At 40.1% G+C, this 24597-nt stretch overlaps 1 protein-coding gene across 1 annotated transcript in view; it reads left to right on the forward strand.

Moving 5' to 3' along the window:
* Positions 1-24597, forward strand: part of LOC126480977 (probable asparagine--tRNA ligase, mitochondrial) — a 74050-nt gene that overhangs the window by 2071 nt on the left and 47382 nt on the right. Inside the window, exon 3 of the mRNA XM_050104414.1 lies at positions 20817-21051. Coding sequence (XP_049960371.1) covers positions 20817-21051 — 235 coding nt within the window. The remainder of the gene's footprint in view (positions 1-20816; positions 21052-24597) is intronic.

Consider the following 24597-nt stretch of genomic DNA (forward strand, 5'->3'; position numbering starts at 1 on the left):
TCCTCTTTGCCTGAGTTTTACTGTTGGTTGGTGAAGGCAATGAATGTGTGTGTGTGTGTGTGTGTGGGGGGGGGGGGGGGGGGAGGGTGGAGGAGGAAACACCCTCATTATGGTGACAGACTGATCTCTAGCCTAGTGCAAGGTATAGATTACACTGAATGGTGACAGTTTGGTTCTGAGCTGTCAAATCCAAGGACTATACAACTGAAAAGAACTAGTTTTGGTGACAGACTGATCTGTAGCTTATTCCATTTGAAAATTTTGCTACTGATATCATGTCGTAGTTGCTATTTGTGGATGGTATTTGTTCCATGTTTCCTATGTCACTGGTCAGGGCCAACAGTCTGTATTGAATAATCATCTGATTTAATTTTATATTTTTTGTTAGTGGTGGATATTATTACATATTTTTGTTAATTATGGATATTACAACAAAGTTCATGAGTAGCTCCCTGGATGTCACAGTGGTGGATGACATGCTAATCATGAGTAAATTGTCGGCAGTACAACACATGGTATTCTGTCAGGAAGTTTTTTTAAATTAGTCTTCAGGCTTGTTTGATGCAGTCCACCACGAATTCCTCTCCTGTGCTAACCTCTTCATCCCTGAAGTAGCACTTGCACCCTATGTGCTCAATTATTCATTTAAAGTATTCAGATCTCTCATAATTCGTACCCTCTAGTACCATAGTGGTCATTCCCTGATACCTTAACACATGCCCTATCATCCTAGCCCTTCTTGTCAGTATGTTCCTCCTTGCCGATTCTGTGGTGAATCTCATTCCCTATCATTTCATCTGATTTTCAATATTATTCAATAACTCCGCATCTCAAATGCTTTAATTTTGTTGTGTACCAGTTTTCATATTATCTGTGATTCATTACCATACAGTGCTGTGCTCCAAATGTATATACTCAGAAGTTTCTTCCTCATATCAGGGCCCATGTTTGATACAAGTAGACTTCTTATGGTCAAGAATGCCCTCTTTGCCTGTGCTAATCTGCTTTTTATGTCATCCTTGCTTCATCCAAGATAGCACAATTCCTTAAATTTTTGATCCCCAATTTTGATGTTGAATTTCTTGCTATTGTCATTTCTGACACATCTTGTAACCTTTGTCTTTTACCTTTTACTCTAAATCCACATTCTGTGGTCATTAGACTGTTTGCTCTATCCAGCAGATCCTGTAATGTCATCAGTAAATTGTATCATTGATATCCTTTCATCCTTAATTATAATTCCACTCTTGAACCTTTATTTTAGCTCTGTCATTGCTTCTTTGATGCAGGCCTATGTATTGAACAGTAGGGGCAAAAGACTAATCCCTTTTTAAACCAAGCACTTTGTTCTTTACCTTCCAATCTTTTGTTCCCTATTGGTTCTAGTACATATTGTGTATTACTGATCTTACTCTGTAGCTTACTCCTGTTTTTCTCAGAATTTTGAACATTTGCACCATTTTACGTTGATGAATGCTTTGTCGGGGTTGACAGTCCCATTGTGTCTCAGTGCTATAAGATTGTCTTGGTTTTTCTTTAAGCTAGCTTCCATTATCAAGTGCAAAGTGAGAACTGCCTCTCTGACGACTTTGCTTTTCCTAAAGCCAAACTGATAATCATCTACCAAATCCTCAATTTTCTCTACTGTTCTTCTGTATATTATTCTTGTCAGCAACTTGGCTGCATGAGCTGTTAAGCTGATTGTGCGATAGTTTTTGCACATATCTGCCCTTGCTATTCTCAGAACTGTGTGGGTAATATTTTCTGAAAGTCTGATGCTAAGTTGCCTGTCTCATAGATTCTACTCACCAACTTAAATAGTCATTTGTTTGCCACTTCCCCCAATGATTTTTGGAATTCTGATGGAATGTTATCTATTCATTCTTCCTTATTTGAACTCAAGTCTTCCAGAACTGTTTTAAATTCTGACTCTAATACTGGATCCCCTATATCATTCATATTGACTTAAATTTCTTCTTCTCACATGTCATCAGGCAAGTGCTCCCCCTCACCTATCTGCTCTCTCTCCTGCATTTTAAAGTGAAATTCTCATTGCACTCTTAGTGTTACCACCCTAGCTTTTAATTTCCCTGAAGGTTGCTTTGAATTTTCTATGTGCTGAATCAGTCCTCCAAAAGATCATCCATTTTTTCGATTTCTTCACATCTTTCCTGCAGCCATTTCACCTCAACTGCCCTGTCTTTGTTATTTACTTCACTCCTAAAGGATTTATATTACTTTATTCCTGCCTTTCCCCCTACGTTTTTGTACTGCATTCTGTCACTGATCAATTGAAGTATTTCACCTGTTACCCAGTTTCCTTCCTTACACTTATGTTTGTCTGTCCAACATCTGTGATTGCCGTTTTTAGAGAATCCCACTCCTTATTGCAGTATCCATGTCCTTAGCAAACTTCAAACATGCCTCATCATTCCTCAGTAGTTCAATGTCCCACATCCATTCACACTGATTCTTTTGGACAATTCTCTTGTATTTCAGTCTATACTTCATCGTTACTAAATTGTGACCTGAGAGTATACCTGCACATAGGTACATCTTATGATCCATTATCTTTTATTGCAGCACTTGGTTAGTCTTTCTCCTCTCTCATTCCTACTGCAAAGGCAATTTTCTCCCATAATACTTTCTCCTATTCCTTCGCCTACAACCGCATTCCAATCCCCAATGATGACAAAGTGCTCCTGAAGTGAGCAGGGTAGCTGGAAAGCAACAATAATGGAGAATAGCAACAAAGCAACCTTAGAGTTGATGACCAAAACAGCAAAGTTAAAAAAGGAGTAACAATAAAGAATATAATTAAATAAGTAATAATAAATAAAGAATATGATGAAATGAACAGTAATAATAATAATAATAATAATAATAATAATAATGAAAAAATCCAGATAAGCGCTAGTAGGATTCGCGAAGGTTCCATACAAATTTGTAATGTATATAGATAGTTCACTCATAAAGGGAATAAAAAATCTCACTGATTGTTGCCTGTGTCTGATATGATACAGGCAAAATCATGTCTACCCATTCCTGAGGAAAAGGGGTCATAACAGAAGGGCAGACAGACAGTCTGATAACGAATGACAATTTTTTTGTGTATAGTTACAAATTAACAGTTCTTGGAATTTTTCATTTGCTTGTACTGTGAAACCTTGCTTTTTGCTGGATATAGTGATTCTAGGTCAATGGTAGTACCCCATAGGTTTCAGTGAATGAGTTCATGAGTATCAAAATATGTGACATAAATGGCCATACCTTTTGACTGCATTGACTTAGAAACTTACATTTTCTACTCCGCCAAGGGGCTACAGACCTTCGTACGTGACATAAATTTCAGCTGGAGAAGTCTACCCATTCCTGAGAGAGAAACGGTTTTGAATAGTGAGACAGACACTTGAACAGACAAGCAGACAGATGGACAACAGAGTAATCCTATAGGGGTTCCGTTTTGATTGACGGAGGTACAGAACCCAAAAAAGACAAAGAAGAAAAGAGAAGGGAAAATGGAATTTGTATGATAATAGAAGTTATGTCCATGAGATTGTCAAGCTGCTAGAATACGTTGAAGGGCTAGATAATTGGAGCTGACAGCTCTTTTCTGTGCTTATCTCCACCCCTGAAGTTGTTTTTGTTATAAAACCTACTCCTTTGCACTCACCCTCTGCCTGTTTCAGTCCCACCACTGCTAAAACATATCATGTCAAATGCAGAGCAACTTCCAAAGCCATGCATGTTATTAACCAATTAGCGTGTGTCTCCTGTGCAGCAGTGTATGTAGCAGTGACCGTCAGTATACTGATTGAGTCCATGAATGGCCATGCAAGAGTTATTTGTCTCAGAGACACCCTGTACCCGGTTACTGAACTTTTACAGCATGACTTGAGTGTCTCCTACATCACTCCAGCTACTTGAATCTTCTCACCCAATCCAAGTTTCCCTAAACTTTTGAGACTGGAACTTCCCTCCAGCACATTCTTACATCCCAACATCCTTGTGCAGTGAAACTCCATTAGAACACAAACTCCCCCTATTTTATTTTATTTTGTTTGTAATAATAATAATAATAATAATAATAATAATACAGTTAAAAGGAAGTCACGCTTGATCAAGGTCCGCGTCACTTTCCATTTTTGACCAGACATAACGTCTGAGAATAGAAAGAAAGAATAATAATAATAAACCCCGTGGAGGCCTGGGAAAAGAATAGCCTCCGGTATGTTCTGCCAGTTGTAAAAGGCGACGAAAAGAACAAACCACTAATAGGGCTAAGCCACTTTTAGTGTGATTAGTTGGTTCAGGACAGAACTAATGAAGCCTCAGACAAGCGCTGTCATGGTCGGGGACGGCGCTTGAACCCTATGCCCGTCTACAATGGTAACGACACTGCTAGCCACACGGAAAATGATTTAAATCCAAATAGAGGTGTTTTGCAGGACATGCTTCCTGCAACCACCCTAGAAGGAAAACAAAGACAGAGGATGAGATGGTCTGATGAAGTTAACCGACACCTCATGTTCTGTTATTACCAAGCAACAAACTTAGGAACCAACACAACTGGATGCAGATCAAAAGTATACACAACATTTATTACCAGATACCCAGAATTAAAATTTTTAACAGAACAACGACTAGTTGATCAGATCCGTGTAATAATCAAAAATAACAGGATACCCCAGTCAGAATTAGAAAACATCAAACAACAAGTACAACAAATACTGGAACAAAATAATGTACAGTCGGAAGAAGAAGAAAATACAGTAATGGACTCAAACATACCAGAGCAAACAAACAAAGAACAACACGCATCAATTAAACAATCACAGGAAAACAAAATCTTAAGACAGCCACCAGAACAAGCACAAATAGAACACGAAGTGACACACATGTTAGATATAGAAGAAAAATTTCAGCTGACATATATAGAATACAAAGACACAAATACAGACATTAGACCACTCTTGCATAGACCACAAAATAACCCACAAGTCGAAACAACAACAACAACTATCAACACAATCATACACAACAAAATAAATGAAAATACAACTATGGAAGAGTTACAACTACTGGTTTATATAGGAGCACTCACTACACTAAATATACACACTAGGCAGAGATCAAAACCAACCAACACACAGAAGAAACCCACAAAACCAGCATGGCAACACAGGCTGCAGATCAGAATAGAAAAACTTAGAAAAGACATTGGACAGCTAACACAATTTATAAGAAATGAAATAACAGACAAAAAACGAAAAAGGTTAGGTAAAATCTCACAACAAGAAGCGATAGAGCAATTAGATGAAAAGAAGCAAAAATTACAAGCATTGTCCAAACGACTTAGAAGATACAAAAAAAAAGTGAAAATCGAAGGAAACAAAACCAAATATTCAACACAAACCAAAAGAGATTTTACCAGACAATAGATAACACACACATTAAAATAGACAATCCACCAAACAAAACAGACATGGAACACTTCTGGAGCAACATATGGTCAAACCCGGTACAACATAACAGGCATGCATGGTGGATACAAGCAGAAACAGACACATACAAGATGATACCACAAATGCCTGAAGTGGTAATTTTGCAACATGAAGTCACCCGAGCAATTAATTCTACACACAATTGGAAAGCCCTTGGAAAAGATAAAATAGCAAATTTCTGGCTAAAGAAGTTCACCTCAACACATTCACAACTAACTAAATTATTTAACAGTTACATTGCATACCCATACACATTCCCTGATACACTTACACATGGAATAACCTATCTGAAACCTAAAGATCAAGCAGACACAGCAAACCCAGCTAAATATCGCCCCATAACATGCCTACCAACAATATACAAAATATTAACTTCAGTCATTACACAGAAATTAATGACACATACAACAAGGAACAAAATTAAAAATGAAGAACAAAAAGCTGTTGCAAAGGAGCATGAGGATGTAAAGAGCAACTGATAATAGATGCAGCCAACTCATACAAATACCTGGGTGTAACACTGTAATGGATAAAGCAGATGGTAGACTTTGGTTTATTGGTAGAAGACTGGGGAAGTGCACTCAGTCTACAAAGGAGATAGCTTATAAATCACTTGTGTGACTGGTTTTAGAATATTGCTCAAGTATGTAGAACCCATCCCAAATACAACTAACAGGGGATATTGAATGTATACAGAGAAGGGCAGCACGAGTGGGCATAGGTTTGTTTAATCTGTGGGGGTGTGTCACAGAGATACTGAAGTGACTTAACTGGAAGACTCTTGAAGATAGATGTAAACTTCCATAAGAAAGTCTAATAATAAAATTTCAAGAATGGAAGACTCTTGAAGATAGATGTAAAGTTCCATAAGAAAGTCTAATAATAAAATTTCAAGAACCAGCTTTAACTGTTGACTCTAGGAATATACTACAATCTCCTATGTATTGCTCACATAGGGTTAGTGAGGGTAAGATTAGAATAATTACAGCATGCACAGAGGCATTCAAATAATCATTCAAATGGCTCCGAGCACTATGCAACTTAACTTCTGATGTCATCAGTCGCCTAGAAGAAGAAGAAGAAGAAGAAGAAGAATTAGTCGCCTAGAACTAATTAAACCTAACTAACCTAAGGACATCACACACATCCATGCCCGAGGCAGGATTCGAACCTGCGACCGTAGCGGTCGCTCGGCTCCAGACTGTAGCGCCTAGAACTGCACGGCCACTCCTGCCGGCAACAATCATTTTTTCCATGCTGCATATGTGAATGGAACAGGAAGAAACCCTATTAACTGATGCAGTGGGACATACCCTCTGCCATGCACTTCACAGCGGTTTGCAGAATATAGATGTTGATGTACATGTACTACAAATTTTATCTCCTGAAAGTAAATATTGCCCCCCAGTCATGTTGCATACTTTGTTGGTAGGTTCAGTTGACCCCTGTTTTAAATCAATTGACTAACTGCCACCTACATGGAAGATTCAATTAAGTTGGAATTCTTGTAGTTATAATGATATTTTTTGTATATGTTTGGCAGTTTTTTTTCTGTCTCTCCTCTGTTCTGGAAATTTGTCTTGTCTACATCCATTTTCGTTAAAGGGAAGATGAAAAAGTCACAGGAGATCATTTCCAGTGAGTAGGATGGTGCGAAACAATTGTCATTTTGTTTATGGCCGAAAACTGCTTAGCACTAACTGCTACGTGACTGGGAGGATTGTCATGATGAAGCATACTGTCAATTGTCCACCTCAGTGCAGGTTTTTTTTCCATTCCTCCTATATGATACTTTGGGGAATGTATTCATGGTAGTCCATCCCATTCGTGCTGGGAAAGGCAGAAAAGCAAAAAGAAAGACAAACCAATATTATGTATGAGTGTTTACTTTCCTGATGTACACAAATGACAAAAAGTTCTGGGGATTGAAAACTTGCAGTAGAGTTAAAATACTGTGAATTTTCAGTGAGTGTCATTCCCTCAGTTTGTAGCAAAGTAGTGCAATTTTGCCAGTTGTGGAAAGGCCAACAATTCTTCATTTTAAAATTTTTCCCATACAGATTTATATAAATTGTAGGATGTTGACAACATGTTTATTTGTATTATTTTATTTATTTATTCATTCAGATAGCATCCTGTAATGATTTAGGATTTTTCTTCACAATACAATGAAGTAAATAGTCCAAAATGTTCACGGGGACCATTCCAACATTTGCCTGAAATGATTCAGAAACACCTAAATCTTTTACCAGTATCTTTCTGTATTCATCTATGTTAATTGACAATCAGTAATCATCCTCAAAAAATTTGTGTTTGTTACTCAGTGCAATAGAGTTGTTTTCCCTCTTTGTGCTGAAGTGCGTGCTATTAATTTTATTTATGTTCGAGGTCAATTTATTACATACTGCCCAATTTTAAACATTCTTCAGTGTTCCATTTGCTTTCTCTACAAGGAGTTCTTGTCTTTTATCAGTCACTATAATGTTGCTGTTATCAGCAAAGAGAACTTTTATTCCATGTGTTATATGTCTGGAAAACACTGACACACATTAAGAGCAGAGTTGGACCCAGTACTCTACCTTGAGGCACACTAATGTATTGCTAAAAATTTATCATCAGCAGATGTGTAAACTATCTCTATCTTTTGCACTCTGTTTTCCTGGTAAGACTGTAACCACTTGTTTGATATTCCTGTTACACCAACTGCTTCTAGCTAGTTTAGTAGTATTGTGTGGTCAACAGGCCAAAAGCCTTGCATAAATCTAAGAATATCGTTCTGTAGTCAGCTTCAAATGCCGGTTCTCTAAATTTCCTCAATAGTGTTTTGTGAAAAGAATGTCGTCTTCCCTCAAGGAATTCCTGTTTGTGTTCATGAACCATCTCTGTAGTACTTGCACGTTGATTGAACCTACCAGTAACAAATCTAGCAGCACACCTCTGAATTGTTTCGATGTCGTCCTCTAATCTGAGCCAATGGGGATCCCAAACAGTCGAGTAGTACTCAAGAATTAGTATTCTGTATGCAGTCACCTTCATAGATGAGGTACACTTCCCTAAAATTCTCTCAATAAACTGAAGTCGACCATTTGCCTTCCCTGTTATTGTCCTTTGTGCTCGTTCCATTCATATCACTTTGCAACATTACACCTAGACAATTAACCAGTGTGACTGTATCAAGCAGCACACTACTAGTGCTGTATTCAAACATTGTGGGATTGTTTTTCCCACTCATCTGCATTAATTTACAGTTTTCTACATTTAGAGCAAGCTGCCATTCATCAAATCAATAGAAATTTTGTCTAAGTCATCTTGTATTCTTCTACAGTCACACAACAATGACACCTTCTAGTACACTGCAGCAGTGTCAGCAAACAGCTGCAGATTGCTCCTCTCCCTGTCTTTCAGGTCATTTATGTATATAGAGAATAAGAGCAGTACTGTCACACTCCCCTAGGGCACTCCTGGCAATACCCTTGTCTCTAATGAACATTCACCATCAAAGACCATCAAATAGACGACAGAGGGATAGAGAAACAGTTAAAATCGCTCAAAAGAGGGAAGGCCGCTGGACCTGATGGGATACCAGTTCGATTTTACACAGAGTACGCGAAGGAACTTGCCCCCCTTCTTGCAGCGGTGTACCGTAGGTCTCTAGAAGAGCGTAGCATTCCAAAGGATTGGAAAAAGGCACAGGTATCCCGTTATCAAGAAGGGACGTCGAACAGATGCGCAGAACTATAGGCCTATATCTCTAACGTCGATCAGTTGTAGAATTTTGGAACACGTATTATGTTCGAGTATAATGACTTTTCTGGAGACTAGAAATCTACTCTGTAGGAATCAGCATGGCTTTCGAAAAAGACGATCGTGTGAAACCCAGCTTGCGCTATTCTTCCACGAGATTCAGAGGGCCATAGACACTGGTTCCCAGGTAGATACCGTGTTTCTTGACTTCCGCAAGGCGTTCGATACAGTTCCCCACAGTCGTTTAATGAACAAAGTAAGAGCATATGGACTATCAGACCAATTGTGTGATTGGATTGAAGAGTTCCTAGATAACAGAACGCAGCATGTCATTCTCAATGGAGAGAAGTCTTCCGAAGTAAGAGTGATTTCAGGTGTGCCGCAGGGGAGTGTCGTAGGACCGTTCCTATTCACAATATACATAAATGACCTTGTGGATGACATCAGAAGTTCACTGAGGCTTTTTGCGGATGATGCTGTGGTATATCGAGAGGTTGTAACAATGGAAAATTGTATTGAAATGCAGGAGGATCTGCAGTGAATCGACGCATGGTGCAGGGAGTGGCAATTGAATCTCAATGTAGACAAGTGTAATGTTCTGCGAATACATAGAAAGAAAGATCCCTTATCATTTAGCTGCAATATAGCAGGTCAGCAACTGGAAGCAGTTAATTCCATAAATTATTTGGGAGTACACATTAGGAGTGATTTAAAATGGAATGATCATATAAAGTTGATCATCGGTAAAGCAGATGCCAGACTGAGATTCATTGGAAGAATCCTAAGGAAATGCAATCTGAAAACAAAGGAAGTAGGTTACAGTATGCTTGTTCGCCCACTGCTTGAATACTGCTGAGCAGTGTGGGATCCGTACCAGATAGTGTTGATAGAAGAGATAGAGAAGATCCAATGGAGAGCAGCGCGCTTTGTTACACGATAATTTAGTAATCGCGAAAGCGTTACGGAGATGATAGATAAACTCCAGTGGAAGACTCTGCAGGAGAGACACTCAGTAGCTCAGTACGGGCTTTTGTTGAAGCTTTGAGAACATACCTTCACCGAGGAGTCAAGCAGTATATTGCTCCCTCCTACGTATACCTCCCGAGGAGACCATGAGGATAAAATCAGAGAGATGAGAGCCCACACAGAGGCATACCGACAATCCTTCTTTCCATGAACAATAAGAGACTGGAATAGAAGGGCGAACCGATAGAGGTACTCAAGGTACCCTCCACCACACACCATCTGGTGGCTTGCGGAGTATGGATGTAGATGTAGATGTAGAAAGAAAGACAGCATACTCGTTTCTGTTACTGAAGAAGACTTCGAGCCACTCACATATGTGAGAACCTATTCCGTATGCTCATACATTTGTTAACAGTCTGCAGCAGGGTACTGTGTCAGATACTGTCTGGAAAGCTAAGAATATGGATTCTGCTTGTTGCCATTCATCCATGGTTTGCAGGATATCGTGTGAGAAAAGGGCAAGAATTCTACAGCAAACCAGTGTTAAGGATATTAGTTCGTAATTTTTCCAGTAATTTCTTTTATCCTTCTTATGTACAGGAGTAACTTGCACTGTTTTCAGTCAATTGGGACTTTGTGCTTGGTGAAACATTCAGTAAGGGGCCGATGCATGTAACTCATCCTTGTCAAGAGTTTCAAGTATCACTTTTGTGAACTCTATTGTGGCCAATATTGTACTTCTCCCACTTCTGAAACAAAACTCTACTTCATTAAAATTATTCTATATGCTTATACAACTCATTAGTCTATCTGCCATGATTGATTCGATTGTTTTTGAGAATGCAGACAGTAGTGGAACTGGCCTGTAATTTTCTACATCACAAACCTTGTTTCTGGGCTCATTTGTTATGTTCATTAATGGGGCTTGTTTGCTGTCTATGCACATCTTCAGAATAGAGACTGGAACCTCTTCTGTATCTACTGACTTCTTATTGTTAAACTTATATGTTGGCCTCCTGACTTCAAGTTTCATTGTGGGAAAAAAAGCCGTTGTGCTTGCTGTGCAAGTCATTGTGGGTTCTACATGTGTTTTAGGCAATTTTGTTGCAATTTCTCTTCAATACCAGAAACATAGCCATTCATAAAATTTGCCAATTCCTGAGGATTTTCTGTTATTCTACCCTCATCTTTGATTTGTATGTTATTATACTTGTGTCTGACTTTTCCAGTTAATAATGTCTCATACTACTTTGCTTTTATTTTCTTTGTTCTGTATTATTTTGTTATTGATTTTTTTGCAGATAGTTATAGCCTCCTGTATATTTTTATTATACCTGTGATAACAATCTTGTGTCTGTGGATTAGTTTAGTGCTTTTGTAAAGAACTGAGAAATTTAAGTGCTTGGCAGGACTTAGAAACACCTGCAGTTGTCCATATGTTTTCCTTAGCTACTGATGTTGAAGTGACTATTTTTGGAAATATCTCATCAAAAATGAATTTAAGCAACATGCAAAATTCAGAGATCTGACATCATCCCAAGCTTGATTTGCCGGTAAAAGTGCACTTAACAGTGTCAGTGGCTGTTCCATTGTGAGCCAATTTTTGTTACATCTTGCTTGTTGGATGATGGGAATTGAACACGATAAATCATGAGATGGTTTTTGGCAATGAATCAGAATGCTGATTCGTAATTTTCTATAATTTGTAAACAAAGTTAGCTGTCACTTTGTTATGTTAGGTTAGAATTTAACCTCACAGTTGCAGTTTTTGGCAATATTGAAATATGCAAAAAAACTGGTGATTTCTCAAACTGGGAAACAATCAAGAATGGGGTGCCGCAAGGTTTGATCTTGGGTCCTCTGCTGTTCTTAATATATATTAATGACTTGCCATTCTATATTCACGAAGATGCAAAACTGGTAGTTTTTGCTGATGATACAAGTATAGCTATCACACCCAACAGACAAGAATTAACTGGTGAAATTGTAAATGATGTTTTTCAGAAAATCATTAAGTGGTTCTCTGCAAATTGGCTCTCATTAAACTTTGACAAAACACAGTATACCATATACAGTTCCACACAGTAAATGGAATGACACCATTAATAAATATAGATTTCGATCAGAAATCGGTAGCTAAGGTAGAATATTCAAAATTTCTAGGTGCATGCATTGATGAGGGGTTGAACTGGAAAAAACACACTAAGGATCTGCTGAAACGTTTGAGTTCAGCTTCTTATGCTGTTAGGGTCATTGCAAATTTTGGTGATATACATCTGAGTTAATTAGCTTACCATGCCTATTTTCATTCTCTGCTCACTTATGAAATTTGTTATTAACAATCCGAACGAATTCACAAGTAATAGCGGTGTACAGGCTACAACACTAGGAGAAAGGATGATCTTCACTACTCAAGGTTAAATCTGACTTTGGCTCAGAAGGGGGTAAATAAGCTGCCACAAAAGTCTTTGGTCACTTACCTAATAGCGCCATATAGCATTTAAAAGGAAATTAAAAGAATTTCTTAATGGCAACTCCTTCTACTCATTAGATGAATTTTTGGATATAGCTTTCGCAACCAACGGTTGCCTCGTCAGGAAAGAGGGAAGGAGAGGGAAAGATGAGAGGATTTGGGTTTTAAGGGAGAGGGTAAGGAGTCATTCCAATCCCGGGAGCGGAAAGACTTACCTTAGGGGGAAAAAAGGACGGGTATACACTCGCGCGCACACACACACACACACACATGTCCATCCACACATATACAGACACAAGCAGACATATACAGAGGCAAAGAGTTTGGGCAGAGATGTCAGTCGAGGCGGAAGTGCAGAGGCAAAGATGTTGCTGAATGACAGGTGAAGTATGAGTGGCGGCAACTTGAAATTAGCGGAGATTGAGGCCAGGTGGATAATGGGAAGAGAGGATATATTGAAGAGCAAGTTCCCATCTCCGGAGTTCGGATAGGTTGGTGTTAGTGGGAAGTATCCAGATAACCCGGATGGTGTAACACTGTGCCAAGATGTGCTGGCCGTGCACCAAGGCATGTTTAGCCACAGGGTGATCCTCATTACCAACAAACACTGTCTGCCTGTGTCCATTCATGCGAATGGACAGTTTGTTGCTGGTCATTCCCACATAGAATGCGTCGCAGTGTAGGCAGGTCAGTTGGTAGATCACGTGGGTGCTTTCACACGTGGCTCTGCCTTTGATCGTGTACACCCTCCGGGTTACAGGACTGGAGTAGGTGGTGGTGGGAGGGTGCATGGGACAGGTTTTACACCGGGGGCGGTTACAAGGGTGGAGCCAGAGGGTAGGGAAGGTGGTTTGGGGATTTCATAGGGATGAACTAAGAGGTTACGAAGGTTAGGTGGATGGCGGAAAGACACTCTTGGTGGAGTGGGGAGGATTTCATGAAGGATGGATCTCATTTCAGGGCAGGATTTGAGGAAGTCGTATCCCTGCTGGAGAGCCACATTCAGAGTCTGATCCAGTCCTGGAAAGTATCCTGTCACAAGTGGGGCACTTTTGTGGTTCTTCTGTGGGAGGTTCTGGGTTTGAGAGGATGAGGAAGTGGCTCTGGTTATTTGCTTCTGTACCAGAAAGAAAACATTAGGTTCAACAATTCTCATTTACTACCATATATTGTCACCCAGTTGGCTATGACGAAAGTCAGTGCATTGCCAACATCAGCATGCAGCATTAAAGCTGCTGACACTGTAAGTGCACTGTAACCAATTTGTCAGTGCCCTAACAAAGTATGGATTTTACATTTCAAGGAGATGCTTTTGTAGCCTGCAATTGTATGGATTTTGTCAAACCAGTCTTAAACTTTATTGTTTGACAGTAATGATTAAAACACCAAGATCTCTTATAAATACTTCTCTTTTTACCATGTTGTTATCTGTAATTGCATGGTCTAAGACAGATATTGAACTTCTTGATACCGCAGTACCAGCATTTATCATTTTTACCATGCCAAAAGTGTTCAGAGCATTCAGGGAGTTATTAATTATTTACCCGCAACACCTGTGTTAATACTCATGACTCCACATATTATTTTGTTAGTTCTGGGAGCTGAGACTTTTTCCTGGACTTCAACTAATTTGTTGAAAAAGATCTCCACATTACCACTGGATGACTGGTACATACAGGGAATAATTAACATTTTATGTAAGTCTAGTTTTGTTAGTTCAGTAGCTTCCAACTCAAAATGTTTATCTGTGCTAATAGTGATCTGATCTACTCTAGCTTTAACATATGCACCACCTGTGATATAAATACCTGGTCCTCCACCCTTTAAGGTAGTTCTGAAGTAGCAACTTGCAAATTCACTGATGATCGCATTGTATGCTGTATTTGACTGTCTCTACACCAGTGCCCTGTATTGCATGCTATCATGCTGTTCAAACTCTGTAATTCAATTCGGATAAAATAATTTTGGGTGTCGGGCTGCATCATTGTAACTACTAAAACAGCAAAATTGCCAATGTTTCGACCAATGTGCTGTGGTCCTCTTCAGGGCGGTTTATGTGGCCCAATACCCAAAATTATTTTATCCAAATGACACCGGCCATGGAAGCCAACAAATTTATTTCTGTAATTCAGCTTTAAGCTGGTGCCATTTATTTTAAGACTGCACATTTTGATGATCAATAGATAATTCTGAGCAAATTTCTGTAATGTGTGTGCACTCTGTAGTTGTACATTCTATCTTTCAAGTACTAACTGAAGAAGTCTCTAAATTGATTGAGACACTTCAAGGCAGGGGAATTCTTTGTCATGATTTATCTTAAAAAAGATCTAGTTGTGTACCTATGGTAACAGTTATTTGACCATGCAGAGCCCTACACCTACCTTTCATACTCTTACTAACTGACTCCACTGATCTTCTTTTTCCAGTCCTGTTGATGTGCAGACCATGCCTAGTGTAGCTCTATCTCCCAATAGTCCCCACCAACACCAGTGGAATATTTGCCCATGCAGCAGTCATCAGTGCCATCTCCAGCTTTGCACTGATTCACTGTACAGCATTGCCAAGATGAAGCCAACTTGCTGCCAGAACAGCTCAACTGAGCTCACCTTGGTGTTAACAGTTAGAGAAACTGCCTTACTCAGGTCACCATCTATTTGTACTCCATGTCTCTATCCAGGCTGTTCCATGGCCTGCCCACTGTCACTGTCTAATCAGCCTTCATGAAAATCTTACACAGAGGTCATGAAACCTCAGCCCCCTGATCAAGACCAGGAAACAGCTTGAAAATGCTACCAATTGGGGGCCTACACCACTGCAATGACTGCTATCTAGCATCGGTACTCTCTTCTTCCTAACATTTGTATCATTCCTAGCTGTCCTACTCACAGGCAGAGTCTACTGCCTATTTCCTACTACTACACCATCTTGAGGCTCACCTCCCCCCAATTCTGGCAGCTGCAATCTGCTCCTGGTAGACACAACATAAGTATCAGATGGTGACCTCCTCCTACTAGCCTTCTTACCAACTGCCAGTTCATGAACAGCTCCCTCACAATTGCCTTTCTTCATCCTTACTAGCTCTCTCCTAGCTTCACTGAAGTGTACCTGATGGACAGAAATCTTCCTCTCCTGCTCCTCTATTGCTCTAGTCATGCTGCATATTTTGCAGGATCTCATTGACCTGCCCAGAGTTCTTCTCACATTGTCAGAAGGATGTTAAACCCTAGTCTTCCTTTCTTCACACAGCTTTCTCCCCAGTGAAACCATTTGCTACAGCTCTCACAATGCACCCCACAACTTCATTTTCTTATGGCAGCTCTCGCAATTTCTGTGTGTGATCAAGTAAAATATCTATAGCAAAGGAAAACAATCTGTAAATACATGAAACTAAAAAAAAAAAAAAAAAAAAAAAAAAAATCTAATATCTGTTATCCTTATTTCTTTATAAAAGGATGTAACGTTCTATAAGAATCATGCTACCTGTGACTGTGTGTCGAGCGGAGTTTGCACATACGTTATGGACACTATAGCGAACTTGTTCCTCTTAATACACCTTTGGAGGCTGTCGCTGTTCGGGTAAGGGCATTTCAGGGTATTACCATCTGCAATGTATACCTCTCTCCTGATGGTGAAGTGTCTCGGAACATATTGTTTGCATTGGTTTCTCACCTCTGCCCACCTTTCCTAATCTCGGATGATTTCAGTGCCCATGATCCTTTGTGGGGTGGAACCATGATTACTGGCTGCAGTAAAGAACTCAAAAACTTCCTGGCACAACTTGACCTTTGTCTCTTGACTATTTATACCCCCGCACACTTCAGTGTAGTGGATGGAACTTTCTCAACCATTAACCTTTCCATTTGCAGTCCTTGTCTTCTCCCATCTGTCCATTGGAGAGTCCATGATGGCCTGTGTGGTAGTGACCGCTTCCTGGTCTTCCTGTCTCTCCCTCAGTGTCACTCCCATGGACGCCTGCCCAGATGGGCTCTGAATAGTGTTGACTGGGGTGCTTTCACCTCTGCTGTCGCCCTTGTCTCCCCATTGTGTGGAGATATCAAAGAGACAGTCCAGAATACAACTAAGCCATTCTTTCGGCAGCTGGGTTGGCGACTCTTGTTCCTCGGGCTTGTCTGATGGAAGACAGAACCATGATGGTCATCAGAAATCACAAAGGCCATTAGAGATCGTAAGTAGGCTCTCTAGTTCCATAAGTGGCACTCATTGATGGAGCACCTCATTGCCTGTAAACGACTCCATGCCCAGGTTCACCACATAATAAAATGACAAAAATGAGAATGCTGGGAGTGGTATATTTCAACCATTGGACCAAGTATCTCCCCTTTGTCGGTTTGGGCAAAGATCAGACTTCTCTATGGATACCAGACACCTGCTGGTGTACCTGGCATTATCTTGAATGGCGGTCTACACTGACACATAAGCCGTAGCCAAACATTTTGTCTGCATTATGCTGGGGTCTCTGTGTCTGAGAATTATCAACCTGCCTTTTGTGTCATAAAACAATGGGTGGAGCAAAAGCAATTATCTTTTACTACATGCTACCTGGAGCCATATAATGCTTCATTCAGTGAGTGGGAATTCGCCAGTGTCCTAGCCCACTGCCCTGATTTAGCTCCAGCACTGGACCACATCCAAAACCAAATGATCAAGCACCTATCAGTAGATTGGCAACATCATATTCTTGCCATCTTTAACCGCGTCTGGCACAAGGGAAAGTTACCATTACAATGGCGAGAAAACATCATTGTCCCAGTGCTGAATACGGGTAAGCACACTCTAGAGATGGACAGTTATCACCCAGCTAGTCTCACTAGTGTTCTCTGTAAGTTGCTTGAATGCATGGTGAGCTGGCGGCTGTGTTGGCTCCTTGAGTCTCACGCTGGGTTTCACCAAGCCATTCCACTACTGATAATCTGGTTTACCTGGAGTCTGCCATCTGGACAACTTTTGCTCGATATCAACACATTATAGCCATTTTCTCTGACCTGTAAAAGGCGACACCACATCCTTGCTACCTTACATGAATGGGATCTACAGGGTCCACCCCTGATTCTTATCCAGCACTCCCTGTCTCACCAGGCTTTCTGGGTTTGGGTATCTCCCATATCAAAGAGAATGGCGTCCTGTGGTGCTCTGTACTGAGTATCCCTCTTTTTCTAGTAGCCATTGGTGGTCTAAAAGTAGTTGTGAGGTCCTAAATACCATCTTCCTTGTATGCTGCCAACTTTTGCCTCTACTATTGCTCCTCTAGTGTGGGTCTCATTAAACATAGACTGCAAGGCACCATACAAAAGGTGCAGACATGGGCTGTAACCCATGGCTTTCAGTTTTCAGCTGCCAAGACTCACGTCATGCACTTCTGTCATCGCGGCACCGTTAACCACAAACCAAAACTTTACCTTGATGACCAAGTATTCAGTGTGGTGGAAACTTAATCCTTGTTAGAACTCATTTTCCATTCTCAGTTGATGTGGGTTCTCCATCCTATTCAGCCTAAGCGAAAGTGCTAGCTGCACGTAAACACATTATGCTGCCCGAGTAACTTCAGCTGGGGTGCAGATCACACAGCCTTCTGTAGCTTTACAAATCCTGATACAATCCTGTCTTGATTATGAGAGTCTGGCATATGGTTTGACACCTCCCCCAGAATTGCGGATACTGTATCCGATGCGCCATTGCAGGGTTTGACTTGCGACGGGAGTGTTTCGAGCTAGCCTTCTGAACAGCTTACTCATGGAGGCTGGGCTCCCTCCATCGCAGATCAGGTGCCAACAACAGCTTGTCAATAATGCTATCCACATTCACAACTCCTCTAAGCATCCGAAGTATTATCTGCTCTTTACAGACATGGAACTCCATCTCTCGCAATGGCGAGTCAGGTCAGGGATTATGATTGAAATCCACATCTGGTCCCTCCCCTCTGAACTCCAGTTATTTCCTCTTCCACCTCTCCTCTGAGCCCACTCACATACACCTTAGTGATGCATCCCTTGGCCACAGCTTTTTCTTGACCTATTACAAGGTCTGAAAGACTCAATTCCTTCCGAAGCCCTCTACCACCAATTTTTATCCATTCTTGGTGTATTCAAGGGTTCAGAAGTAGTCTATACTGATGGCTCAGTTGGTTGCTGGTTTCATAGGCTTTGCTTATACTCATGCAGGACATACTGAATGGGTTCCTTGCCAGGTGGCTGTCCTGTTGTCACTGTGGAATTGGTAGCCATATCTCATGCTCCCGAGCATATCTGTTGCTTTCTCATCTGCAGCAACTCCCTGAGCACTTAAAAAGCTTTTGACCAACATTACCCTCACCATCCCTCAGACATTGTTATCCAGGATTCCCTGTATGCCCTTGAACAATGTGGATGTTCAGTGACCTTTGTCTGGACCTTGGGCTACATGGGGGTTCCGCGGAATGAACTCGCTGGTAGCTTGACCAAACTGGCTACCAGTAAACAGATTCTTGAGATCGGTATTCTGAAAAAGACTTCTAATTGGTATTATGCCATCAGGTTTTAGGAATCTGGAATACACAATGGCTCACTCTGACTTCACCAAACAAACTACCAGTGATAAAAGAGACTAAGAATCTGTGGAGGTCCTCTATGCAGGCCTCTTGCAAGAGCTCTCCTGTCCTTTGCCGGCTCTATGTTGGCCATACCGGGTTGACTCATGGTCATCTCTTCTGTCACGAGGACCCATCCCACTGTTGTTGTGGTTCCCGTTCAACAGTAGTCCACATTTTGCTGGACTGCCCCAACCTAGCCACCCTGCAGTGGACTCTTATTAATCTCCCAGACTAGCTACCCCTAGTGTTAGGAGAGGATGCTTCAGTGTCTGACTTAGTTTTATGTTTTATTCGTGAAGAAGACTTTTACTACTTTCTTTAAGGAAGGACCCTGTAACCTTATCAGCCTATTGAGGGGTTGGCAGAACTCTCTGTTGCCTCCTCTGCCCAGAGCGGGGTGCGGCTGCCTGGGCTCAATGGTCCAGTCCAGTCCTCTCCTCTCCTCGCCCTGCCTGCTCTTTTATTCTTCTTCCTCCATTTCACGTGGTCTGTTAGACTTTTTCATCTTTTGTCTATCTGTGTGTCCTTGCCCTGTCCATATTCATAGTCTTACCTAGGCAACATATGAGTAGGGTACCTCTGGTGAGTGGCAGGGTTGGGGGATGTAAGTCACCTCATTGCACTCTGATTACGAGGGCTTCCGGCTGCTCCCGAGGTGGGGCACCCCGCCTACATTCCTTCCTCTGTCTCCCTTTCTTCTCTTCATCCCGTATGTCACCTTTGTTGATCTTTTGTAGACCTTGGGGTTTTTCTTTCCCGGGGTTTTACATGGTAGACTATCTCTGACCTACTGTCATGTAGACCTGTCTGTTTGAGAAAAGTGGGGCCGATGACTTAGTAGTTTGGGCCCTTTAATCATCCAACCAATCAACCAATGTAACATACATTGTTTTGTTAAGTTTGATACTAGCATGAGTTCAGTAATTTCAGATGTACATACATAAAATGTTAACACACACATCACTCCTAAGAGAAGTTCAAAACAGCACAATATATTTCTAAATTGCAATCTTCATTTGTGTGTCAAGAAAAAAGATTCTACTGCAGCTATTCACAGCAAAAGGTATGTATAAAATACTAGCAGATGCTCATGGTTTATTACATGTGTGAGTTTGGCATGTAAACAAAGGTCAGACCTAGACGATGACTATCGGAAATTCAGTGTACAGGTAAAATTTCAATATAATAATCACTAAATATGTATATACTGAAGATATATTCAAAATGAGGAACTCACAAAAAATATACAATCAAAACTTATGCTTTGACAAGCACAAAAATCACATGTCAAGTGTCCATCATCGTGCTAAAGGTTTTGTAGATTTTATGTGGATGGGATGTTTGTATATTATTTCACACTGAAATTTATAGCATATTCTAAAAGAAAAATTACAGACTTTGTTGTGAATAGTTAAAATGATTTAAAATTACCTGAACAAATAAAAATGTTGTATTTTGTAATATTTTAATGTAAGTGATATTTTCTGTTGGATATATTATTAATTTTATCATTTCAGTAACTGCAACTGTTGGTATTTCACAGGGGAATTGGTAATGTTTACTGTTTTGGCCCAACATTTCGCGCGGAGAATTCACGTTCCGGTAGACATCTTTCTGAATTCTACATGATTGAGGCAGAACTGGCATTTTCTGATAATCTGGATGATGTGTCTGCTGTGGCAGAAGGTCTAGTCCGTGCATCAGCAGAATGTTTGTTGGCAGAGCATTCTGATGATATAGAGCTCTTGGCAGGAAAAGAAAGATGCAGAGTTCTTGAGGTGAGCATGACATCTTAATATTGCACTCGTCAAGATCTTTGTAACGTCCAGCAACAGTAGTTGTCAGAAGTATAAGCTACCAGAACTAAGGATTTCAATAATAAAAGAGGGAGACAAATAAGACTTGTAAGTCTGGGAGGCTAGTGCTATTGAGGACAAATTGACAAATCAGAGATTAAGGCATGAATCACGGGGAACAGACATTTTGGGTGAAGGAAAAACAACAAGTAGAGGAGGAGGAGAAAACCAAAGACAGAAAATGCAAAAAAGCACCATAAAAAGAAAGAAAAATATGAATGTGAGGTGTGAGGAATATAGTGCTATGAATGATGATAAGTGCAGGGGAATAAAGTGAAATGGCTATCAATAACTGGAGATTTTAGTGTAAATTAAGGCCATTCTAGTGAGAGAAACCAAGTTCACCGTATGAAGTAAATTCCATAAGTGCTACTAGTATTGAGTAAAAGAATTTGGACCATCTGGCTGATGAAACAGGGCACAAGGTTACATGTTATGTATTGCAGGCTATGCAGTATTAGAAGGTATTGATATACATCAGTATTAATACTACACCTATAACATTCCACATCCAAGAAATATTTCTTGCTAGCAGAAGTGAATCAAGGAAATCGGCATAGGAAAAAAGTATACATTTGGAATTAAATTGACTTCAACTGTTGCTTTCTCAATTACCCTTTCTTCTTACTCATAATATTCTAGTCAACAATGTGATTTGTTTAATGTTTTTCACACGTTTTCGTTAAGTTTCATTAAAAAGGTGATGCTAATCCTACTAATATCCCACCTATCATGTTATGGATGCAAGCTGTATTACTTTTGGCGTGGGATTAATTTTTTCTTGACTTTTGTTTAAAAAAGGCAGTAATTAGTGAAAGTGCACATACTGTGTACCCAGATTTTGTTGTCTGCTGCAGTTGGCAACTGTTTGCACAGTGAATTATGGAAAGCGAATATGAGCAATTGTGAGTTGGATGTTGGTAGCCGGTGACATTGCTTGTTCGCAATATCCTTTGCCTCGTATATGAAGTTAGCTAGTAATTGGTCCAAAGTGAGCTATTAGGTCCCACACTAAGCACTAGCTCTGAAATCATGGGTTCCGTAGCCAGATATTTGTGACAAGCAAGATTATTTATGAAATCTTCACTGGTTATCAGCCAAGTGGTGTTGTCTTCTAGTCGCAATGTTTCAATGGATTGCGTATCTACCCTCTTTACCTGAAGATGATGGATACATAATCCATTGAAACGTTGTAACTAGAAGACGACGCCACTCGGCTGATAACCTGTGAAGATTTCATAGTTCAAATATGCTGAGAGAGCCTGCAATCGCATAAAAGCAAGATTATAAGTTTCATTGCTGCTCTTTTCACTCACAGTGATTTAATCTGTGCTATTTCATCCCAACCTAACCACAATCTTGGAAATTGTTACATATTTAGAAAAATGGCCAAATATTTGTGACTCTTATCTTTTTGGTGACAAATGAGATTGTAAGATTGAGCGATTCTCGTTGACTACTGTGTACTATCACACAACTGGCTACAACGAACAATAACAAATTGCCAACAGCAGCATACATTGGAAGAGCTGGTTCTGCCATAAGTACTCTTTAGCCATTTTAGTTTATTAATCAGTTTATAGACTTTTCAACCATTAATATTGTAAGCTTACCTAAGTAATGCCCAACAATTTTTGCACTGTAGCTGTTCGTCTGTTGTATGGCCCATGATCCAGTCTGTCACAGAATATATGCCACCATTGTCATAGTTCTTGTTGTCTTATATCTCATGAAATAACTAGCATAGCCAGTTAAAATACTTTACTGAGCAGCAAAAAAATGTTGTGTTTCAGCAAAGCATAATTACTTTTTTAAGTTATTACTTCTTGCTTATATTTCTTAGTGCACCTACAAATCCATACTTTAATAAAATCTTTTGGAGGGAACTCACACAAATATTCAAATTCATTACCAGACTTTGCAAATCACAATCTCTTTGTGGAATTTTGATATTTTAAACGATAAAAAATTTCTGGGTGTTATACCACATCACCGTATAAAATACTTTAAATATTAACTGTAAGACTGATGTTTCGGCCTTATTACAATGGCCTTCCTCAGGGCAAGACAGGTTTTGCAGGAGGAAAGATTCCCCTGTCTGCACACAGTTGGTGTCAATATGTCATATCTGTGAAATTTTATTGGCCATTGAATATAATAGGCTAGACATGACAAAAGGGAGTGGGCAAAAAGGAAACTATTCATGGACTTTCCAGTTTGTCAGTAATTGGCAGCAGTTTGCAAATTATTTCTTCACGTCTGGTGGGTAAGTTTTCTACTCAGCATGCGTGGAAAAGCTCTGACAGTGCCCCTGTAGCTGTTTGTTTAGGCTTTCAAATCCATACTCGTTGAGATTTCTGCCACACTACTGCTCACAGCCTGTCCAACTGAGATAGCCAGCAGCCAGGACACCAGAAGTTTGTAGTCATCGTTTTGAATTCAATCAGTGAGCTCCACCACTGGATCTGATGGCATTTCCGTTTGTGAAGCAAACCTTGACCTGCAGCGGTAGTCTGCTGCTCCACGGTGTGCATAGTAAATTGTCAGGAATGGTAACTGCATATACCTTGCTCCACAGGTGATGCAGATATTGCGATGGCTTGCGATTGTCTGTATCTTACGAGATTTGCTCCTTGTGCAACTCTGTGACTCTCTGGATTAATTCTTTCATATGAATTCTCTTGAGGGGGTGCAGTAGTCACATTTTGTACTTGTGCGGGGTAGCGGTGGTCAAGTTTACTCAGTACGAGGGTGAATTTCATTGAGGCAGCTGTAATTACTAAGTAGCAAAAGCTGGCTTCTACTTGCACAAACCATGGTATTGGATTATTTGGCCGGAACAGAGACAAATTGACCGTTAACCTGGACATTGCCAGCATGTTGGTGATCTTGAATAATAATTAAATGCAATGATGGTGGTTCTGTCTTCTTCAGCTCAGATCACATTAGTGTCATGTCTTGTCGGGTGCAGCATAATTCGGACTGTCCAACCTTTGAGATAACATATTCAGTCTGAGATTATAAGTTGAGGTGAATTAAAATTCCTTATTGGTGAATAACTGGGTTATTTTCTAGCTCATAAAACAAATTTTTGCACAAGATGAGTAGGAGGTCAGAAACGATTAACTGAAACCAAAATCATTCCTGGGTGTAAGAATATTTCATGAACAGCAGGATACTCATTACTACTGTAACTGGAAGCAATAGTAAGTACAGAGCAGCTAAACATGAAACATAAAAAACCATATCAAGATTCACACGTCAAGGAATATTAGAAATTGTAAGGTTTCACATCCTGTCATATTAACTGACATGCGTGTTTCTATTATAGAGGTACATAATGTAAGTAGACTTATATTTCAGCTACTAGATATAAATTTAGCATTTTGTAGAAATTCATGTGCATACAGTTGTTTGTTCCTTTGTATGCCACAATGGTGGATTGTAAACCTGAAAATCAGTTTTGGC

Source organism: Schistocerca serialis, chromosome 5 (genome assembly GCF_023864345.2).
Source record: "Schistocerca serialis cubense isolate TAMUIC-IGC-003099 chromosome 5, iqSchSeri2.2, whole genome shotgun sequence".
Lineage (NCBI taxonomy): Eukaryota > Metazoa > Arthropoda > Insecta > Orthoptera > Acrididae > Schistocerca > Schistocerca serialis.